Consider the following 21,176-nt stretch of genomic DNA (forward strand, 5'->3'; position numbering starts at 1 on the left):
ATTTCTAAAGAAGATTGGAGATTTGGATTTAAGATGAATGATTTGAGCTAAAAAGATAAAGATAGAAGGTCTCAGAATGGAAAAAGATGAAAAGAAAGATTAGGCCTTTTTTATGTTTTATCATTTAGCCCATTAGCGCGACATAGGAAGCAACCAAACCCTAGAAAACTAGGATAAATAGAGGGCTAGAGGCTCAATTGTAGTGTGCCAGATTGAGAGGAAAACACCATAGAGTGAATTGTAACCCAATTGGGAGAATGGAAGGTGATAGAAGTATGCGTGGCTAATTCTACCCTTTGGGATTGAGAGTAATCTGCTCAAACTCTTATGTATTGAGGTGATATTTTATATATTAATATTCAGTTCTTGATTGATTATTGGTATTGTTGTTTTACTTTTAATTTTCCGTGACAAATTGAGAATCTTAAATCTGACCGGGAGGTATTTTTAGGGTTCGGACCTAAACAACAATACTTAACATATTTGAGTGCTAGGAATAGACTTGAAATGTTAATTGCTATTAAACGTCTGAGCTTCGTTCTAAGTTGTTCTTATAATTATGCGAGGGATCGATAGTTAGGGGACATTCTTAAGGATTTTATATGCGAGGAATCGATATAAATGATTTTTATATGGGCATCAATTTCAATCAAAAACTCAATATTGACATGCTAATCAAAATACTTGAGAGTGAGAGAGATGAAACTAATCCTTATTTTTTCAATTGAAACAACTAATTATTTTTATGTTTTCTTATTGATCAGTGCCAACATATTTAATTCAAAACTCTTTTAATTGTTCTGTTTTTATATTTAGCGATTATTGTACTCGATAATTCACTGTTCCTTGTGGGATCGATATCTGTCCTTAGGGACAATTATTACTTCTGACAAACGCGGTGCACTTGCCGTAAAATGTCATCAATAGTATGAAATATTTTTATCTCTAGTCAATGTTGCATCTCCAACACTTTTGAATATACATATCCACTATATATATGTTTAACAAAAGAGATTTTGTACCTCAAAACGTTAAAATTTGAAATTGTGAAATCACTACACTCATCCCTATTTTTGGATATCTATAAGGTTTATCTTTTCTTAAATTGACTTGATCAAGTTAACATTTGTAGTTATCTTTTATCATGTTTGCGAATATTTGTGTATCTTTTCTAAACAAAAATATTTTGAACAGCTAAACAATCTTTCAAGTCTTATTTTATTGTGGCGAAAATTTTAGAACGAGAAAATTATGAGTTTAAGTTTTGATTGTGTTTCCACTAACCCTTGTGATTAGTTTGGAATTAGTTTTTGTAAACAGATACGAAGCAAAAACTAATTGAAAGGTTGCAAATTCAAGCTTTATTTTTTAAGTGTCTAGTACGAGAATGATAAAGATTACGAAGATATGGAAAAATCCAAAATTAACCATTACTGGTTCTTGATACCATGAAAGGAAAAACAAAAGGCAAACAAATGAAAGAAGAATCATATCATTTGACTAACATAACTATAACAGAAATATACAAGGCTATTTAGAGAGAAGAGAAGACGATGATCGTTTAATGCATATAAGACGAGGACTATCTAATATGTTTACTCTTATACACTATCTAAACATCTGATTGTCTAATCTCTTTGTTCTTACTAAACTATCTAGTTGTTCATAGACCGTTGATGAGTGTTAAGCACTAGATGGTCTATCATCCATCAGACGATCTCGTGACACGAGAGTCTATATGTTTTGATAATAACAAACACTATAAGGTATGTTATGATTTTTAACGAAGCTCATTTATGTGAAATCTAAGCCTAGACAATCAAATAACATATGGTCACAATAAGAAAATCTTATTAGAAGCTTTAAATGTTAGACGCTTCTAAAGTATGACATGACAAAAAGAAGTGTTATCGTGAACTTATCAGACGATTCTACAACACGTAAAAGAAAGCAACCCTCCCATCTAGTGACATTTAGCCTGAGCAGAGAGGATTTGGTTGAGCGGATTTGCTCTTAAAAAAATTATTTATTTTGGACAAGAGAAATGGCTTAAGTGTTTTTTCTCTACGCTCAGTGCTTTGGATTTGATTAGAATCAAGCCTTGTGATTCATTTCGCGAAGCGTTTCTAGTAGGCTGGGCATATCACACATTCTTGAAAAAGATTTCACTTTGTGTAAAGGAATGAATACATGATTGCTTAGCCTAGGCCATTGTTGCTCTTTTTCTCTGATGCAAAATGTTGACTGGTTTGTGTAAATCCCCAACAAGATGTCAGAAATCCTTGGTGTATGTCAATTAAGCTCAATAAAAATTCACTCTTTTACTCGGCAAGAGGACCAAGTGAGTTGTAATACAACTGAAGGTTGTCGTATCCACAGGAAATTAATATTATCACAACATATTTTATCTTTTATAATGAAGTGAAGTGTAAACTTGAAATGGTTTGCATATATGATGATAATGATAGTAATAGTAATGCTAATAATAATAATAATATCGTAATGAATGTTTAAATCGAGAGGTGAAATGTTAGATCAATGAAATGTTCGAATTGGAATAACCATGTGACTTTCCTTTATTGTTATTCATATATGCAATGTTTTATTCAAGATGTTTGTTCCTATTTTCGCCAAACTAAGCCAATTTCTTACACAAGGTTATCTACAACAATAAAGCCACTGTTATGATCTTATTTATGCATTAAGATGGAATAGTTCATCATAGTCTTAGCTCCCCACTCTATGACCATTGAGTCTTAGGGCTGGCTGAATAGAGTTCAGAAACATGAATTCATCTTCTGGTCTCATTCATGCCTTATGGACAATCAATGGTCAGTCCTCACCGTTCAACATTAAGCACACTACCGGACATAATGAAATTGAATTCAAAAGGGAAACATGCATCAATAAACAACAATAATTCCAGAAATATTCAGTGTCATCCAATCCCAAAAATATATATTTAGGAACTTATAATGAAATCTTACAATACAAAGTAAGACGAGAACTTTTGATGTTGTGGCCAACTTAGCTTCAAGACTCCCTTCTTCAGAGATTGGTCTTCACTTCATCTAAGGCTCTGACCTACTTAACCTGATTGGATTATGAAGTTCAAACTCTCTGAGCATAAATCAACAAAACCTCACTATTTAAACCTCTAAGGATCTCACTTGATCCTTCTAAAACTCCTTAAATGCCTTCTGAAAGGTTTTCTCTCAATGGCTTTAGGTGTTTCCTTTGCTTCTCAATTTCTCAAGACCTCTCAATGCCTTTGAGCATTACCCCAAGGCCCTTACTTAGAGTTTTTAGAAATGGGACTTAAAAGGGTCCAAGGAGATTAGAGATCCCTTCAATGCCAATCAATCCGCTCAACAAATTGACTTTCTTCATCCTTAAAAATTATTTTTGGGCTTCAATCTTCATTTATTCGGCCACTTGAGATTTCAAGTTCAAGGATTTGCTAGGGATTGACTCTAGATCCTAAAAATCCCTACCAACTATTAATCATGAGGTAGGCTATGCTTAGCCTTGGCTCCAAGCGAAATCCTCATGATCCCATCTTGACTTTGGCTTGAGCCCTTTCTAAGCAAATTCAGGCTTTATTCATGGTTAAGTACTGTATTCGCTCAATTCTTTCCCTTTCTCTCAACACTTTGATCTTTTGATGCTTCTTTGGTTTTGGCCTCAATTCACTCAACGAATGGAGATTTGCTCAACATTTTGCTGTTTTTCAATATGTTGAGCCTTTCTTCATGCGGTAGGTGAATTAGGTCTACAACTCCTTTCTTGTTTGTCCTCTTTTCTGTACAATTCTCTGCATAGTCCTTTTTTGTTCATGTTCTTCATGTGAAACTTGAGTTGGAGTGTTTTGGCATGCTTCATTGCTGACATTTTCACATTTTCTACTTGTTTCTCGTGCCTTTTGCTTCTAGATTTTTGCTACAATTTGGCACTTATGAACTCCCCCCAACTTAACTCTTTGCTAGCTCTAAAACAAAGTTGTGCATACCTTTTTGGCATTTTTTCATACCTGCAATTTTGCAAACTAAGTTATCATTACATATACGTTCAAATCAAATTAAAATATATAAGACATGCATCAATCTATTTAATATTTTTCCCAATTGAGTTCCAAATTCCCTACCCAAGTAGTTGTTTTCACACTTTTTAGGTGAATTCAGAATCCTAGCTTGTTTTTGTATTTTGTTTAGTTCCTAAGCTAACACAGAGTTGAGTTAAGCAATCAAGTACTTAATGGCCATTCAAATGATTTATGTTGCTCTTTCGTCAACTAACTTGCCTTCTTTCTCATATTTATCTTATTTTTTAATCTTGAAGCTCAAGTGTGCCTTTTCCACTTTTCCTTTTACTTATAAGGCTTATTGTTTTTCACTGTTTTTGGTTTAGAGAATAATTTTTAGGCCAAAATTTAGATACTCATGCAATGTCTTAACTAGAAACATAAAAACTTAACACAAAACTAGTTTTAAATATCTGAATCACTTACTTAGCTTGATTCTTTCATTGCAGCTCACTTAGCTCTCCAGGTGGTATGCTCCTCACTTATCTGAATCACTTGTCCTAGGTATGGATGAGTTGCTTTTGCTCCTCAGTATCCTTCTTTTTGTTAGCTCTAATTCCTTGTCAATTGTTAGTGAGGGATTAGGACATTCATACAAAACAAAATACGTGATGTATGCTCAGGGATGTGTTCCTAGGACTCAACATAAGCCTTCCCAGAAGACAACTCTTGATGAACAGGAACAAGGGAAGGTCGCGGTTCCTAAACAACATAAAGAGTATCGAAAAAAGATCCGCATTCGAAGCTTGTGGAAGGCCCTATTGGTAATTTGACAGTTGATGTTCCTGGCGAGGCTAATGCAGGGTCATTCTTGGGTCACCTTGCTTATGATAAAACAATTGTAGGGGAGGATGATTTTGCAGGTATGCCTCCTCTCAAGGATGTCTCAGATCATGATAGGTCCTCACCCAGGCAAGTGTTGTTCACTCCACTTCTGATACAGTTTGGATTTCAGAACCGGGGATGGTAAGGAATTCATCGGTTGTTATGCAAGCCAAGGGCTCAGAGTCACAACTTGTAAATTCAATTGTGAATCCTATTGATGGTCATCATGTGGAGGTCTCTACTATTGTGGTTGTACCATCTTTGATGGAGATCAAGCTCAAGTGGACATGGAGGCCAATCATCAAGAGCAAGAAGAGGTTGAGGCTCAAATAGAGGACGCTCATGGAGGTCAAAGCCGACCTCGAAGGCTTACAAGGAGCATGTTCAAAGCTTTAGGAGCTAATGGACGTTTATTTTCTCTTTTTGTAATTTCTTTGTTTTTTTTTATCAGCAGTAATTTCTTTGTTTGATGGTGCTTAGAGGGAAACATTAGAAACCTCTTTTGTTAAAGCATCTTTAGGTCTTTAGTTAGGAGTCTTAGGGGGGGTGTGCATTAGTAGATAGGTGTAGGAGTAATAGGGAGGTGCCAAAGTGAGAGAGGAGGTCACACCTTCCTCATAACTTAGATTGGCGCCACTTTCATTTGTATTTGGGGGGAATTTTGAATTTAATTCGCTTTGCATTTTCAGCACCTCTAGGCTATAAATCAAGGTGTTGCCTTTGTATTTTTCAGATCTGAATTTTGATTAGAGAAACTATACTCAATTTTTGAGAGAATTGGAGAGCTTTGTGCCTTCCTCACTTAGTCTTATCTTGAGAGTCCTATGGTTACCTCAAGTGGCGGCTTGCACACTCATCTTGGAGTCACCATCCTCTAAGTGGCGTGATCAACCAACCATTCCTCCATCTTCATGAGCTTTCTCTTCTCCTTCCTTCCTTCTCTTGTTATATTCATGTCTTATCTTGCTTCTTAGCTTTTTCTGTTCGCAATTTTTTTCAATTCCTTGCTGTTTTGCTTCAGTCATTTTAATTTTGCTGTTCATCTTTGGTTCTTCTTCCTTTTCTAGCTTAATTGTTCGGTGCAATTCAGTTTTTACACATTTTATTCGGTGCCTTTGCCTTTTCAATCAATTTGTTCGGTTCAATTTGACAATACATGGAACTTCCATATGAGTTTGGGTTTTGGTACTAGTCTTGGTGAGTTCTTGATCATAGAACCTTGATCCAATTCTATCTTAAAGTGCCTATCTCATATCCAACTCAAGATGATTCCTAAGAATGTCAAGAATCATTCATATTGTGCTATTGGAATCATATCATGTGGTATCATGAGTTTAGGTGTGTTCTTGTTTGATTTTTGAGTTGTGTTGCACTTTAATTTCAAGAGCTCTTTAATTTCTTGCAATTTACGTTTCTGTTTTAGGCTTATTTGAGTTTTCTTGCTGTTTTCTTTATGTTTCCTATCATATGTTTGAGTATTTTCCTTTTTGAATCCTTACAAGTTTTGTCTTAGTCTTGTTTTTCCATAATTGTCATCACTTCTTGTAGTACTTTTATTGAATTTTTTGTTTCTTGCTTTGGTATCATATAATTTTTCTGAGTTTGATATTTGATCCTTTGTGCATTTTTTGTTTTAGAATTGAGTTCATACTTGTATTCTAGACCTATACAAGTTCATATACATCATTTTCCATTATGTCTTTGCTAGTTCATAATTCTGTTTTTCATTCCTGTTAGGATTCCTCTATTTTTCTGAAAACGTGCTTACTGTTTTTCCTTATTACAATTGATTTACTCACTGGAAAATTCTGAAATTCTGGATTTGTGTTATTCAAAGTGTTAGAAAAGAGTAAAAAAAAGAAGTACTCAAAAATTCAAAGTACACGAAAAATGATAAATAAAATACAAAAAGTGTACAATTCTGCCGAAAAAAATACGGTAATCTGGCAGCGATTTTGAAAAATTTATCTCAATTAATTGGCTTACTTTTTTTTGCGTGATTCCAGTGCCATTTTTGAGCTAAGATCTTGAAGTTTCTGTGGTTAAAATTTCATAATCCAGTTCGCTTTATATCATTCCAGTTAAATCAGTGAACATCAAGCACAGTTTGCATAAAAATATTTTCCAGTAGTTTTTTTTTTTTCTTCATCTACTCTAGTGCTTTTCCTTAAGTATTCTTTTGTGTGCCTACTTTTTCATTGAGTTCCTTATTTTTCTTGCTTGTCTTTTGTTCATTAATCTTTGAGTTTGTCAAACATCTAGTATTCCTTTTGTTCTAGCCTTTCATCGCTTATACTTTTTCTTTTTTGTCTTTATTGCTTTATTGGTTTTGTTGTGGTTGGCTTTGAGATTGGTGTGCCTTGCTTTGACATCTTTCATTTGAGGATTCCAAGACCTCAAGATCAGCTTGGTGCAGGGACATTATTTCTTTGAGAGTGACTTCTTTTTCTGGCCAAATTCACTTCGGCAATTTGGTTGCCAAATTCATTTGTTTTGCTAACTTTGTTTCTTGACTTGTTTGCTGTTTTTGTGTGTTTGCTGTTTTCATTTGCAAATGGCTGGCTATTCATGTGATGCATCTTACAAGCAACACTCTCCTTCCAAAGCTTCGGTCGGTCCTTGGTGAATTGCATGAAGCTCAACGCACCATTAGGCGTTTGGAAGAGAAATTGCAAAAGATGGAGGTGAAACAAGCTAGGCCATCTCACTCTATCCATGATGGGCATCATTCACATGGACCTTCATCAAGAGGTTCTTCAAATGAATTTGGCCGTGAAGAGGAACATAGAAGAAGGAAGCCTCACCATCATGAAGAGAGCTATAACCGTGACCAAAGATATCACACGGTGTTCAACATTTCTTGTGCCAAAGTCCCTAGTTTTAATGGTGATAGTGATCCTAATGTGTATTTAGATTGGGAGGCTAAGGTTGACCATTATTTTCATGTGTATAAGGTCCAAGATGACGATAAACTTAGGGTAGTTTCTTCATCCTTTTTGGGCTATGCCAAAGAATGGTGGCAAAAAATTGTAATGGACATTATATATCGCAAGAAACCTCCCGTGGTTTATTCTTCAAGAGGTTCTTCAAATGATGTAGGCGGTGAAGAGGACCATAGGAGAAGGCGAACTCCACCCCAATACCATGGACATAGACATCACAACCAAGGGGAGAGACATCACCATGGAAATGGCTACTACCAAGATGCAAAGGCTAGGCTACCTTCGATCAAGCTTCCTTGTTTTAATGGTTCTAGTGATCCTAATGTGTATTTAGATTGGGAAGCTAAGTGTGAACAAATATTTGAGATCCATGAGATCCAAGATGAGCACAAGCTTAAGCTAGCCACCTTAGAGTTTAGTGATTATGCCATGAAATGGTGGCATGGTGTTGTAAAGGACATTATCTATCACAAGGGTCCTCCCGTGGACTCTTGGAACTCTTTAAAGGATAAAATGCGCGATAGGTTTGTGCCCCCACATTTTAGGAAAGACCTCATGTTGAGACTCCAACGGTTCCAAAGAGTTAGAAACGCTTGTGCTTAAAATTGAATTAGAGGAAAGTGAAGAAGCTATGATTGCTAGGTTTGTGAGTGGTCTAAGGAAGGATATTCAAGATGTTGTTGAGTTACAAGAGTATTCATCATTGGGTTCTTTAGTTCATCTTGCAATGAAGGTGGAAGCCCAACTTGCTAAGAAAAATTCTTTCAAAAATGCTCCCAATGATGGTTACTACAACAATTCTTGGAGGAACAAAAAGTCTTTTTCAAAATTTCCTTCTAAAGATTCTTCTTTCAAACCCAAGGAACCTAAGCCATCTACTTCTAGGCCTAAATCCCCAACTAGATCGTCTAGTAAGAAATGCTTTAAGTGTATGGGTTATGGTCACATTGCGGCTAATTGTCCTTCTAAAAGGAATATGTTTGTGCATAATGGCATTGTTATGAGTGAGCATGATTCGGATTCACCTAGGCATTCTTCACCATCTAGGGCGTCTAGTGAGGATGAGAGTGAGTGTCCACTTGAAGGGGATTTGTTAGTTGTGAGAAGACTTCTTGGGCAAGTTTCACAACCTTTTGATGAAAGTCAAAGGGAAAATATTTTTCATACAAGATGTCTTATTCAAAACAACATTTGCTATTTGATAGTGGATGGGGGTAGTTGTGCTAATGTGGCTAGTACAAGAGTAGTAGATAAGCTTGTATTGCCTACTATCTCTCATTCAAAGCCCTACAAATTGCAATGGCTTAGTGAAGTAGGAGAAATTGTTGTGAATAAACAAGTCCTCATCCATTTCTCTATTGGAAAATACAAAGATGAGGTATTATGTGATGTTGTGCCCATGGAAGCTACTCATGTTCTTTTGGGAAGGCCTTGGCAATTTGATAGAAAAGTTTTTCATGATGGCTTTACCAACAAACTTTCTTTTGATTTCCATGGTCACAAGGTTACTTTAAAATCTCTCTCTCCTAGAGAAGTCCATGAGGACCAAATCATCATGAAAAAAAAGAGGGAGAGTGACAAAGATAAAAAAGATAAGAGTTCTAAGCCTACACTCCTTGTGTCTAGACATGAGATTCAAAGGGAAATAGTGGCTCATCATCCTCTTTTCTTAGCCATCCCTAGAACTCTTAAGATAGAACCACTTGTTGATAGTCCTCATTGTTTGGAAAATTTGGTAGAAGAATTTCAAGATGTGTTTCAAGATCCTCCAAAAGGACTTCCACCTTTGAGAGGGATTGAGCACCAAATTGATTTGATACCGGGTTCTTCTTTACCAAACCGTCCAGCATATAGGACCAATCCAAGTGAAACCAAGGAAATTCGCCAACAAGTTGAGGCTTTGATTGAAAAAGGGTGGGTTCAAGATAGCATGAGTCCTTGTGCTATGCCTATCATCTTAGTGCCTAAAAAGGATGGCACATGGCGAATGTGTTCGGATTGTAGGGCCATCAATAATATTACAATTAAGTATAGGCATCCCATACCTAGACTAGATGATTTGTTGGATGAATTGCATGGTTCAAAAATATTTTCAAAGATTGATCTTAAAAGCGGCTACAATCAAATCCGTATCAAACCGGGTGATGAAAGGAAGACGGCTTTTAAGACCAACTTTGGTTTATATGAGTGGTTAGTTATGCCCTTTGGTTTAACTAATGCACCAAGTACCTTCATGCGCCTCATGCATCATGTTCTTAGACCTTTCATTGGTAAGTTTGTTGTTATTTACTTTGATGATATACTCATTTATAGCTTATCTTTGAATGACCATAGGTTGCATGTTAGGCAAGTTTTAGAAACCCTTAGGAAGGAACATTTGTATGCTAATCTTGCTAAATGTATGTTTGCTCTTGATCATATAGAATTCCTAGGGTTTGTTGTGAGTAGCAAAGGGGTCCATGTGGACAAAACAAAGGTGATGGCCATTCAAAATTGGCCTACACCGAAATCTTTGAATGAAGTCCGAAGTGTCCATGGACTTGCTTCTTTCTATAGAAGATTTGTACCAAACTTTGGTACCATTGCTGCACCTCTCAATGATATAGTGAAAAAGGATGTGGTTTTTCAATGGGGAGAAGCACAACAAAAAGCTTTTGAAACTTTGAAAGAAAAATTGACTAATACTCCCATCTTAGCCCTTCCTAATTTCACTAAAACATTTGAGATTGAGTGTGATGCTTCAAGCATAGGAATTGGGGCTGTCCTCCTTCAAAAGGGCCACCCCATAGCTTACTTTAGTGAGAAATTGAAGGGAAGTCATCTCAATTATTCCACTTATGATAAAGAATTATATGCACTTGTTAGGGCTTTGTTTACTTGGCAACACTATCTTTTTCCTAAAGAGTTTGTGATACATAGTGATCATGAATCTCTTAAGTATTTGAAAAGCCAAAACAAGCTTAACAAGAGGCATGCTAAGTGGGTGGAATTTATTGAGCAATTTCCTTATGTGATCAAACATAAGCAAGGCAAAGTAAACATTGTGGCGGATGCACTTTCTAGAAGATACACTTTTCTAAATCTTTTAAGTTCTCAATATCTTGGCTTTGATCACATTAAGGAACTTTATTATGATGACCTTGATTTTTCTCTCATCTATCAAGAGTGTCTTAAGGGAGGACACAAAGATTTTTTTATCCAAGATGGCTTTCTTTTTAAAGGAAAACGTCTTTGTGTCCCTCAAAGCTCTATTAGATTATCTCTTGTTAGAGAAGCTCATGAGGGGGGTTTAATGGGTCACTTTGGGGTTGCTAAAACTTTGGATGTGTTGCATGAACATTTCTTTTGGCCTCATATGCATAAACATGTTCATAGTTTGTGTGATAAATGCATAGCTTGCCGCAAAGCTAAATCTAAGATGCATCCCCATGGTTTATATACTCCTCTTCCTATCCCTTCAATGCCTTGGGTTGACATATCTATGGATTTCATCTTAGGATTACCCAAGACATCAAAGGGAAAGGACTCCATTTTTGTGGTAGTGGATCGTTTTTCAAAGATGGCTCACTTTATTCCTTGCCACAAAGTGGATGATGCATGTCATATTGCAAACCTCTTCTTTCAAGAAGAGGTTCGTTTGCATGGGATCCCTAGATCTATAGTGTCCGATAGAGATCCCAAGTTCTTAAGTCACTTTTGGAAGACCTTGTGGGGCAAGCTTGGAACTAAACTTTTATTTTCTACCACTTGCCACCCATAAACTGATGGTCAAACCGAGGTGGTGAATAAAACTTTGGGACAACTATTGAGATGTTTCATTTCGGGGAATCCTAGAGTGTGGGAGAATTTACTACCCCATGTTGAGTTTGCATATAACCGTGTTGTAAATTCTACCACCTCACATTCTCCTTTTGAGGTTGTCTATGGGTTTAATCCCTTAACACCTCTTGATCTTCTTCCTATTCCCATTCTTGGAGATGTCTTGTGCAAAGATGGGGATGAAAAGGCTTCTTTTGTGAAAACTTTGCATAAAGACATCAAGAAGAGAATTGAGAAGAAGGTTGGCAAGTATGCTGAACTTGCCAATAAAAGGAGAAAAGCATTGTTGTTTGAGGAGGGTGATTGGGTTTGGCTTCACTTGAGGAAAGATCGTTTTCCTACTCAAAGGAAGTCCAAACTAATGCCTCGTGGAGATGGACCTTTCCAAGTCCTAAAGAGGATTAATGACAATGCTTATGAGTTAGATATGCCTGATACATTCTTAGGTAGTCATACTTTTAATATCAGTGATCTAACTCCTTTTTCTGTAGGTCTCCAGAATTCGTGGTCGAATTCTCTCCAACTCGGGGAGCATAATGGAGATCAAGCTTAAGTGGACATGGAGGCCAATCATCAAGAGCAAGAAGAGGTTGAGGCTCAAATAGAGGACGCTCATGGAGGTCAAAGCCCACCTCAAAGGCTTACAAGGAGCATGTTCAAAGCTTTAGGAGCTAATGGACGTTTATTTTCTCCCTTTGTAATTTATTTGTTTGAAGGTGCTTAGAGGGAAACATTAGAAACCTCTTTTGTTAAAGCATCTTTAGGTCTTTAGTTAGGAGTCTTAGGGGGGGTGTGCGTTAGTAGATAGGTGTAGGAGTAATAGGGAGGTGCCAAAGTGAGAGAGGAGGTCACACCTTCCTCATAACTTAGATTGGCGCCACTTTCATTTGTATTTGGGGGGAATTTTGAATTTAATTAGCTTTGCATTTTCAGCACCTCTAGGCTATAAATTAAGGTGCTGCCTTTGTATTTTTCATATCTGAATTTTGATTAGAGAAACTATACTCAATTTTTGAGAGAATTGGAGAGCTTTGTGCCTTCCTCACTTAGTCTTATCTTGAGAGTCCTATGGTTACCTCAAGTGGCGGCTTGCACACTCATCTTGGAGTCACCATCCTCTAATTGGCGTGATCATCCAACCATTCCTCCATCTTCATGAGCTTTCTCTTCTCCTTCCTTCCTTCTCTTGTTATATTCATGTCTTAGCTTGCTTCTTAGCTTTTTCTGTTCGGCATTTTTTTCAATTCCTTGCTGTTTTGCTTCAGTCATTTTAATTCTGCTGTTCATCTTTGGTTCTTCTTCCTTTTCTAGCTTAATTGTTCGGTGCAATTCAGTTTTTACACATTTTATTCGGTGCCTTTGCCTTTTCAATCAATTTGTTCGGTTCAATTTGACAATACATGGAACTTCCATATGAGTTTGGGTTTTGGTACTAGTCTTGGTGAGTTCTTGATCATAGAACCTTGATCCAATTCTATCTTAAAGTGCCTATCTCATATCCAACTCAAGATGATTCCTAAGAATGTCAAGAATCATTCATATTGTGCTATTGGAATCATATCAATCTCCATCGCGTCATACCTATCCTCGGAAGGCTAAATCACTTAGGGATGCTAAAACACTATTGATGGTCATCATGTGGAGGTCTCTGCTACTGTGGCTAAAGCACTACTCCTAGATAATGATACGTTGGTTCGGCAAAATCAATTTTCCTCTCTTGATGGTTTGGTAACTACAGATGCAAGAGGTGATCCTCATACTGGTACGCCAATTATTCTGACTGCCATTGTTGAATTTAATTATGAACATATCACTGTTGAAAATCAGGTTGTCCTCAAATCCAATGCGTCTTCTTCTTCATTGTTACCTACAAAAGGAGTTAAATCAATGACATTAAATGTATTATGTACTCCATACTCTGCAGGTAAATCAAGCTTATATGCATTGTTATTTATTCTCTTAAGGACTTGGAAAGGTCCATCACCGCGGGGACTAAGTTTGGACTTTCTCTTAGTTGGAAACCTATCTTTCCTAAGATGAAGCCAAACTAGGTCTCTTTCCTCAAAGATTATTTCTCGCTTCCCTTATTGTTATGTTTTATATATTTCTTTGTTGTATTTGTTCTTTAACCCTCTCATGAATTTTCTTAACAAATTTAGCTTTTGTAGCTCCTTCCTTATGCACAAAGGTATGTGGATTAGGAAGTGGCAACAAATCTAAAGGAGTAAGAGGGTTAAACCCATACACAACTTCAAATGGAGAAATATTAGTAGTCTTGTGAACTACCCTATTGTATGCAAACTCAACATGGGGAAGGTACTCATCCCAAGATCTATGGCTACCCTTCATGACTGCCCTAAGCATAGTAGAAAGAGATCTATTGACTACCTCCATTTGACATCCGTTTGAGGATGACAAGACGTGGAAAATTGGAGTTTAGTACCAAGTTTTTTCCAAAGGGTTCTAAAAAAATGACTTATAAACGTTGGATCTCTATCCGAGACTATGTTTCTAGGTAGCCAATGAAGTCTTACCACTTCTATAAAGAAGAGTTTAGAAACATTGTGAGCATCATCCACCTTGTGGCATGGAATAAAATGTGCCATTTTACTAAAACGATCCACAACCACAAAAAAGGAATCAAAACCTCTTGCGGTCCTAGGAAGTCCTAGAATAAAATCCATGCTAATGTCTTTCCATGGAGCACTTGCAAAAGGTAAAGGAGTATAGAGTCCATGAGGCATTGTTTTAGACTTAGCTTTTAAACATGATATACATCTAAAATAATTTCTTTGGACGTCTCTTCTCATATATGGCCAAAAAAAATTCCTTTTAAAAGCTCAAGAGTCTTATCAACTCCAAAATGGCCCATGAGACCTCCTTCATGAGATTCTTTTACAAGAAGTTTTCTATGGGTTCCTTGGCGTATACAGAGTTTTCCTTCTTTAAAAAGATACCCCTCAGACACATAAAATCCTCCTTGTGCTCTATGTTCACACTTAGCAAAGATGGATGCAAAATCATGATCTTCCTTGTAAATTTCAATTATGTTGTCAAATCCAAGAATTTGGGCTCCAAGTTTTGAAAAGAAGGCATGTCTCCTTGAAAGAGCATCAGCCACAATGTTTGTACTATCATTCTTGTATTTGATAACATAAGGGGATTATTCAAGAAATTTCATCCATTTTGCATGGTGTTTGTTCAACTTATGTTGACCTTTAAAATATTTTAAAGACTCATGATCACTATGAATGACAAATTCCTTATAAACTAGATAGTGCTCCCAAGTCTTTAAGGCCCTCACAAGTGCATATAGTTCTTTATCATAGGTGGGATAGTTGAGGGTGACTTCATGAAGTTTTTCACTAAAATAAGCAATTGGATGTCCACCTTGCAACAATACAACACCTATGCCTACTCTCGATGCATCACACTCTAGCTCAAAAGTTTTTGCAAAGTTTGGTAAAGCTAGAATGGGTGCATTAATGAGTTGAGCTTTTAGCCTCTTGAAGGCTTGATCTTGCTTCTCGATCCAACAAAATGGAACGTCCTTCTTCACTAACTCATTGAGTGGTGAAGCTAGACTTGAGAAGTTAGGCACAAATCTTCTATAAAAGTTGGCTAGGCCATGAAAACTCCTAACATCTCCTACATTTTGTGATGTTGGCCATTTTTGGATGGCTTTGATTTTCTCGGGGTTAACATGTACCCCATTTTTGTTAACTATAAAACCCAAAAACACTACACTATCAACACAAAAGGTACATTTATCACTATTAGCAAACAAACTATTAACTCTAAGCACTAAGAGAACTTCCCTAAGGTGTCTGAGGTGGTCTTCTAGGCTTTGACTATAAACTAATATATCATCAAAATAAACTACTACGTATTTACTTATACAATCCCTTAAGACATGATTCATGAGCCTCATGAAAGTGCTAGGTGCATTAGTGAGACCAAAAGGCATCACTAATCATTCATATAATCCAAATTTGGTTTTAAAAGCGGTTTTCCACTCGTCACCCACTTTAATTCGAATTTGGTGATATCCACTTTTAAGATCAATTTTAGAATATATGATGGACCCATGCAATTCATCAAGAATGTCATCTAGTCTTGGAATTGGATGCCTATACTTGATGGTGATGTTATTGATGGCTCTACAATCACAACACATTCTCCACTTGCCATCTTTTTTTGGCACCAACAAGACAGGTACAACACAAAGGCTTAAGCTCTTTTGAACCCAACCCTTCTCCAACAAATCTTGTATTTTTGATTCTATCTCTTTAGTTTCCTTAGGATTAGTTCTATAAGCTGGTCTATTAGGTAGACTAGCTCCCGGAACTAAATCGATTTGATGTTCTATACCTCTAAAAGGAGGAAGTCCTATGGGGCCTTCCTTAGAGAATATATCATCAAATTCTTTTACTTGAGAAGGTAGAACACAAGTCTTTACAAGTGTGGCAGTGCATGTAAGTGTTCCTTTACAAATTAAAAGGCTTGAAGGTTGTTCAACAAGAAGCATGTTTTCAAATGTATTTTCAATTCTTTCTTCTTGTTGAATGACCTTGTGGGAAGGAACACTCTTCTCCCACGCCTTTTGCTCCCTAAGGGGTTTTTCTTGTTTTTCTATTTGTGTTTTTTTTTTTCTCTTCGTCCCTTTTTTGTTTCATTTGTACTTGATCTTTTACCACTTGTGAATGTGATAAAGGATAAACTTCTTTTCTTTGTGGGTGAAGGTAATCTCATTGGTTAGACCATTGTGCATAGTTTTCTTATCAAATTTCCAAGGTCTACCCAACAAAATATGACAAGCTTCCATGAGAACTACATCACATAAAACTTTATCTTTCTAGTTTCCCATAGAAAACTCGACTTTCACTTGCTTGTCTATAGTTAATTCCCCATCTTCATTGATCCATTGAAATTTGTAAGGTTTAGGATGGGGTATTAATTGTAGATTTAGCTTTTCAACCATTCTAGTGCTACAACAATTGCAACAAGAGCCACTATCCACAATGAGAGAACAAACATTTTCTAAAACTTTGCATCTTGTATGAAAAATGTTCTCTCTTTGTGTCTCTAGGTTCACACTAGATTGATTGTTGAGGGTTCTTCGAATCATCATTAACTCCCCCTCACATGGATATGCTCCCTCACTATTGTCCTCCTCTTTCCCACTAGGTTCATCATCATGACTACTATATTCATCTACCCCTCTTAACATAGTTCTTTGGTTTGGGCATTGAGCTTGAACACGACCTCTACCATAACATTTAAAGCATTTAACATCCGTACTACGGGTGAGTGGAGTGATCACATCTTTTCCTACACTCTTGGAAGTTTCTCTTGGTTTTTCTTTAAGTACACTTTCCTCCCTCTTATACTCTTTTTTTGGATAAGAGTTAGAGTATGAGCCTTCCCTACGACTTGAAGTTTTCCTCAAATTTTGTTGTTCAACTTTGATACATAATTGAATTAAATCATTCAAGTCTTGGTAGGGCAAAAGTTCAACTCTATCTCTAATCTCAAGGTTAAGCCCACTTAAGAATCTTGCTATGGTGGTGGGTTCAGACTCCCTAATTGAGGCATTCTAAATCAAGTCTTTGCAAAAATCTTTAATAAAACAATTCACCCCCCTCTTGTTTAAGCCATCAATGTAATTCTTACAAGTAGTTGATGATGATTGTTCCAGAAATGTAACACGAAAACCTTATTTTTTGCATTTGTATTTTGATCTCTCATTTATCCCTATGTTGACTTATTTTTCTGAGTGAATATCTTGACCCATTTTGATTTGTTTTATTTATTAATTATCAATTTTTTTTTATTAATGTTATTTTAATAACAAATTAATAATACATAACTGAGTTAGTTAAGTATTTATTAACTAAATTAATTAATATTCTATTTAATTCATTAAAAATTTATTAAATTATTTAATCATAATATAATCAACACAATAAAATATATTTTTTTTATTATAAACTCACGCAAAGTAATTAATTATTTACAATTCGAAATAGAGATAATTATTTTTTTACTCCATATAGTCAATTACATAAATAATTAAAATAATGTATATTTTTAATTGAACCATGAGCCGATTAAAATTAAATTCTTATGAAATTATTAATAATGGATGTAAAATTGTTTTGATCATTATATACACTACTTATAGTAATTATACGTTGTATTGTTTTATTACTATATAACTTAATTTGGTAACAATTATTTTTTATAAGTAATTAAACTAATATCCTTTGTGAATCTTCAATGTTTATTAAAAGAGAATAAAAGTATTCATACTCACCAATGAAATATCTTACTGATTGAAAATGAGTAACGGGTAACTTTACATTTTTTTTGTTTTCTTTACCTGTTTAATAACGAAAAATGACAGATAATAAGATACGAAAGCACACAATGTGGAATTTTTAAATAACTACATTATATACAAATTAAATTTCTTTAGTGTTTTTAATATATAAATATATGTATTCAAAATTATTTTTTCAGTATAAATATATGTTATAACCTTGTTTGTTTAAAATTATAATTATAATGTATCTTGTTTTAAATACAGAACTGAATAATAATGTATTGTTAATTCCCGATCACGTGTAATGAAAAAAGTTTTCATTTAAGATATTTTAATATTTCAGGTGAAGAGTATGCCCAAATCAAATCCCTTTGTCTGAGTTACCTAACTACAAAGCAACGTTGAATTCCCAAAGTTTTGGTTTTTTTCTAATTTGTAGTCGGTGACTCACTCACTGCAAACCACTTCAAGCCGTCATTTTTGAATCTCAGGTGCATCCTCTCTTCTTCAATTCCATTTCTGTTTATGATTCCCTTTGTTTCCACCTCGAAATCTGTAGGTTTCCCTTCATATGCTTTTCAATCGCGGATCCCAACTCAAACTGGTTCATCAATCTTAGGGTTTAGCTTTTGAACCCCCTTGCACTGCATTCGTTTGACTCATAATTTTTCTCTGGCCGATTCAGCTAGTTATTATTATGTGAAAATGTGATTTTATTCCTCTCTATTACTTCTAAGCAACATGTTTACACTGAATTGTTTTGTTAAGTGCAACTGCAAAGAGTTTGAATTAGCTCATCTAAATCGTAAGTGGTCTTGCTCCAGCCTATGCTTGTGTATTCAATAATTGGTTGTTTTAATTATTTTATGATTTATTTTTTGCAGCTTCTTTTTGGAATCAAAATTGACAAAAAATAAAATAAAATTGAGAACCGATCTAGTACGAGAACCAAAATTGAGGTAAATTGCATTGTTGAAATCATTTTTTGGCAGCTCCTTATTTAATTGTTTGCAATTTTGTTTTTGTGTTATATTGCTTGAAATAACTTTTCATATATTGCAGCTGGGCAGGAAAGGTTCAAGGCTCTAACCAGTTTTTACTATAGGGAGCACGAGAAATCATTCTAGGTAAGTGAAATTGTTTTATGTAAATAAGAATTTAAGATTATTTCATTCTTCTACATCAGAGACTTCTGTAGAATTTCTTTATGTACATTGCATATATGTAGTTAATTTTCACAAAGAAGCGGCAGTTTCCTTCGTGAAAACTATTTAGTGCCAACAACTATGAGTATGAATACATGATACTGTTATACTTCTTTCATTTCTCTAATGTTTGAAATTGGACTGGATGACCTCAAATTCAGACAGATTCTGTTAGCCAAGGATTTCACCATGCAAACAACATCGTATAGTCATCCTTTAATCTGTTTCTCTTGCAGGTTTATAACTTACCCTTTTCCCCTGATTTTTATTATATAATGTCTGTTTTATAAAATGTATGTTATTGAATGTAAAGTGGAACAATATTGTCTTGCAGAAACATCAGTGCAAATGGGAAGACTAAGTATACTGTGAAATTCTGTGCACCATATCCTTCTCAACTGGATCGGAAATGTGAATTGAATGGGAGACCTCATGTTTATAATTCTCCCAGGCCCATAAAACCAAACCGATTGTTTGTGCTGCATAACACAGATGACAGCCATCCATCTGCTTCTACTGTGGCTGATGAAATGAACACAAACCATGCTCCAAATGTTGCGTCACCTGCATTTCTCAGCAACTGGTCACCTCCAAGGTATCTGTGGAGGGGGTTATCAGTTTTAATCCTCACAGGGCAGGTGATTGTCAAGACTCTAAAGGGAAAGATTCATTGGAGGAACACTCTTCAACAACTGGAGAGAGTTGGTCCAAGATCTGTTGGCGTGTGTCTTTTAACTTCAGCTTTTGTGGGCATGGCCTTCACAATTCAATTTGTAAGAGAGTTCACCAGGTTGGGATTGAACAGGTCTGTAGGTGGGGTTTTAGCTCTGGCTTTCTCTAGGGAGCTAAGTCCTGTGGTTACAGCAATTGTGGTTGCGGGGCGCATTGGGAGTGCTTTTGCAGCAGAGTTAGGAACTATGCAGGTTTCTGAGCAAACTGATACATTGAGAGTTCTTGGTTCAGATCCTGTTGATTATCTGGTGACGCCAAGAGTGATAGCTACTTGTATTGCCCTACCTCTTTTGACCCTATTGTGTTTTACATTAGGGATGGCATCTAGTGCCCTTCTTGCTGATGGTGTTTATGGGGTGAGCATCAACATTATCCTGGATTCAGCTCAGCGAGCTCTCAGATCATGGGATATTATTAGTGCAATGATCAAGTCACAGGTTTTTGGTGCTATCATATCTATTGTGAGTTGTGCGTGGGGAGTTACAACTTTGGGAGGCGCTAAAGGTGTTGGGGAATCAACAACGTCAGCTGTGGTTATTTCTCTAGTAGGCATCTTCATCGCTGATTTTGCTCTTTCTTATTGTTTCTTCCAAGGAGCAGGAGATCAGCTAAAGAATTGCATTTAAGCAACTAATGTTGTCTCTGCAATTTGGTTTTGCTCTTATGTACAAAGTGAATGGTATGACCTTTCTAGAAAAGCTGTGATAAAATATTTAGAATTTGAATCAGGTGCATTAGTCTTGTTCTTTTCTAAGTTATGGTTTTCTAGTATTATATGTGTTGAAGGTAACGAGCTTAACTCATAGCTTATATTATTCTGTTACTATATTATTGGTTTTGTTATTATTTTCATATATAAATGAACACATCTATATGCTATCTAGAGCTATTTTCTAGATAGCATGTTTGTTAATATTATATTTATCATTGAACCGGTAAAACTGATCATGAACTAGGTAGCGATTAAACTGGTTAAGCTTATTTTCCCCACACAACTCGTTAGAAACTGTATTCAAATTGTATTTGTTTAGGTTGTTTGATCGCTGATTCGTAAACAAATTACCCAGCCTCTTCTTTATTAACTTACTATTAGATTAAGTACGACTCTCTTAAAAAAATACTTACTAGATACAAGACAAATACGAGCATGGAAGCATCATTAATGATAAAAAAAGTTAAACAGTCCACGTGATAATTAATCACCCGTTTGTTTAATATTTTTTGAAATCTAAAGGACTAGCCTCTTT

At 35.7% G+C, this 21,176-nt stretch overlaps 1 protein-coding gene across 2 annotated transcripts; it reads left to right on the plus strand.

Moving 5' to 3' along the window:
- The first annotated feature begins 18,315 nt into the window (after nt 1-18,315).
- Nucleotides 18,316-20,657, plus strand: LOC137824354 (protein TRIGALACTOSYLDIACYLGLYCEROL 1, chloroplastic). 2 transcript variants are annotated; one of them, XM_068629982.1, is made up of 5 exons: nt 18,316-18,483; nt 18,877-18,951; nt 19,055-19,119; nt 19,359-19,433; nt 19,532-20,657. In XM_068629982.1, exons 4-5 carry the CDS (start codon nt 19,387-19,389, stop codon nt 20,553-20,555), a joined length of 1,071 nt encoding a protein of 356 aa, XP_068486083.1. In that variant the 5' UTR covers nt 18,316-18,483; nt 18,877-18,951; nt 19,055-19,119; nt 19,359-19,386; the 3' UTR covers nt 20,556-20,657. The 2 variants fall into 2 exon arrangements, with proteins under 2 accessions (XP_068486083.1, XP_068486084.1); XM_068629983.1 differs by having other exon boundaries at nt 18,412-18,797.
- Nucleotides 20,658-21,176: the final 519 nt, after the last annotated feature.

This window comes from Phaseolus vulgaris, chromosome 8, assembly GCF_000499845.2.
Source record: "Phaseolus vulgaris cultivar G19833 chromosome 8, P. vulgaris v2.0, whole genome shotgun sequence".
In the NCBI taxonomy this organism is placed as follows: Eukaryota; Viridiplantae; Streptophyta; class Magnoliopsida; order Fabales; family Fabaceae; genus Phaseolus; species Phaseolus vulgaris.

Excerpts from the sequence above, each read along its gene's own strand:
- LOC137824354 (XM_068629982.1), top strand. The coding sequence starts at position 19,387 with ATGCAAACAACATCGTATAGTCATCCTTTAATCTGTTTCTCTTGCAG. Across the intron at positions 19,434-19,531 it reads TTAATCTGTTTCTCTTGCAG|AAACATCAGTGCAAATGGGA; the intron begins GTTTATAACTTA and ends ATTGTCTTGCAG.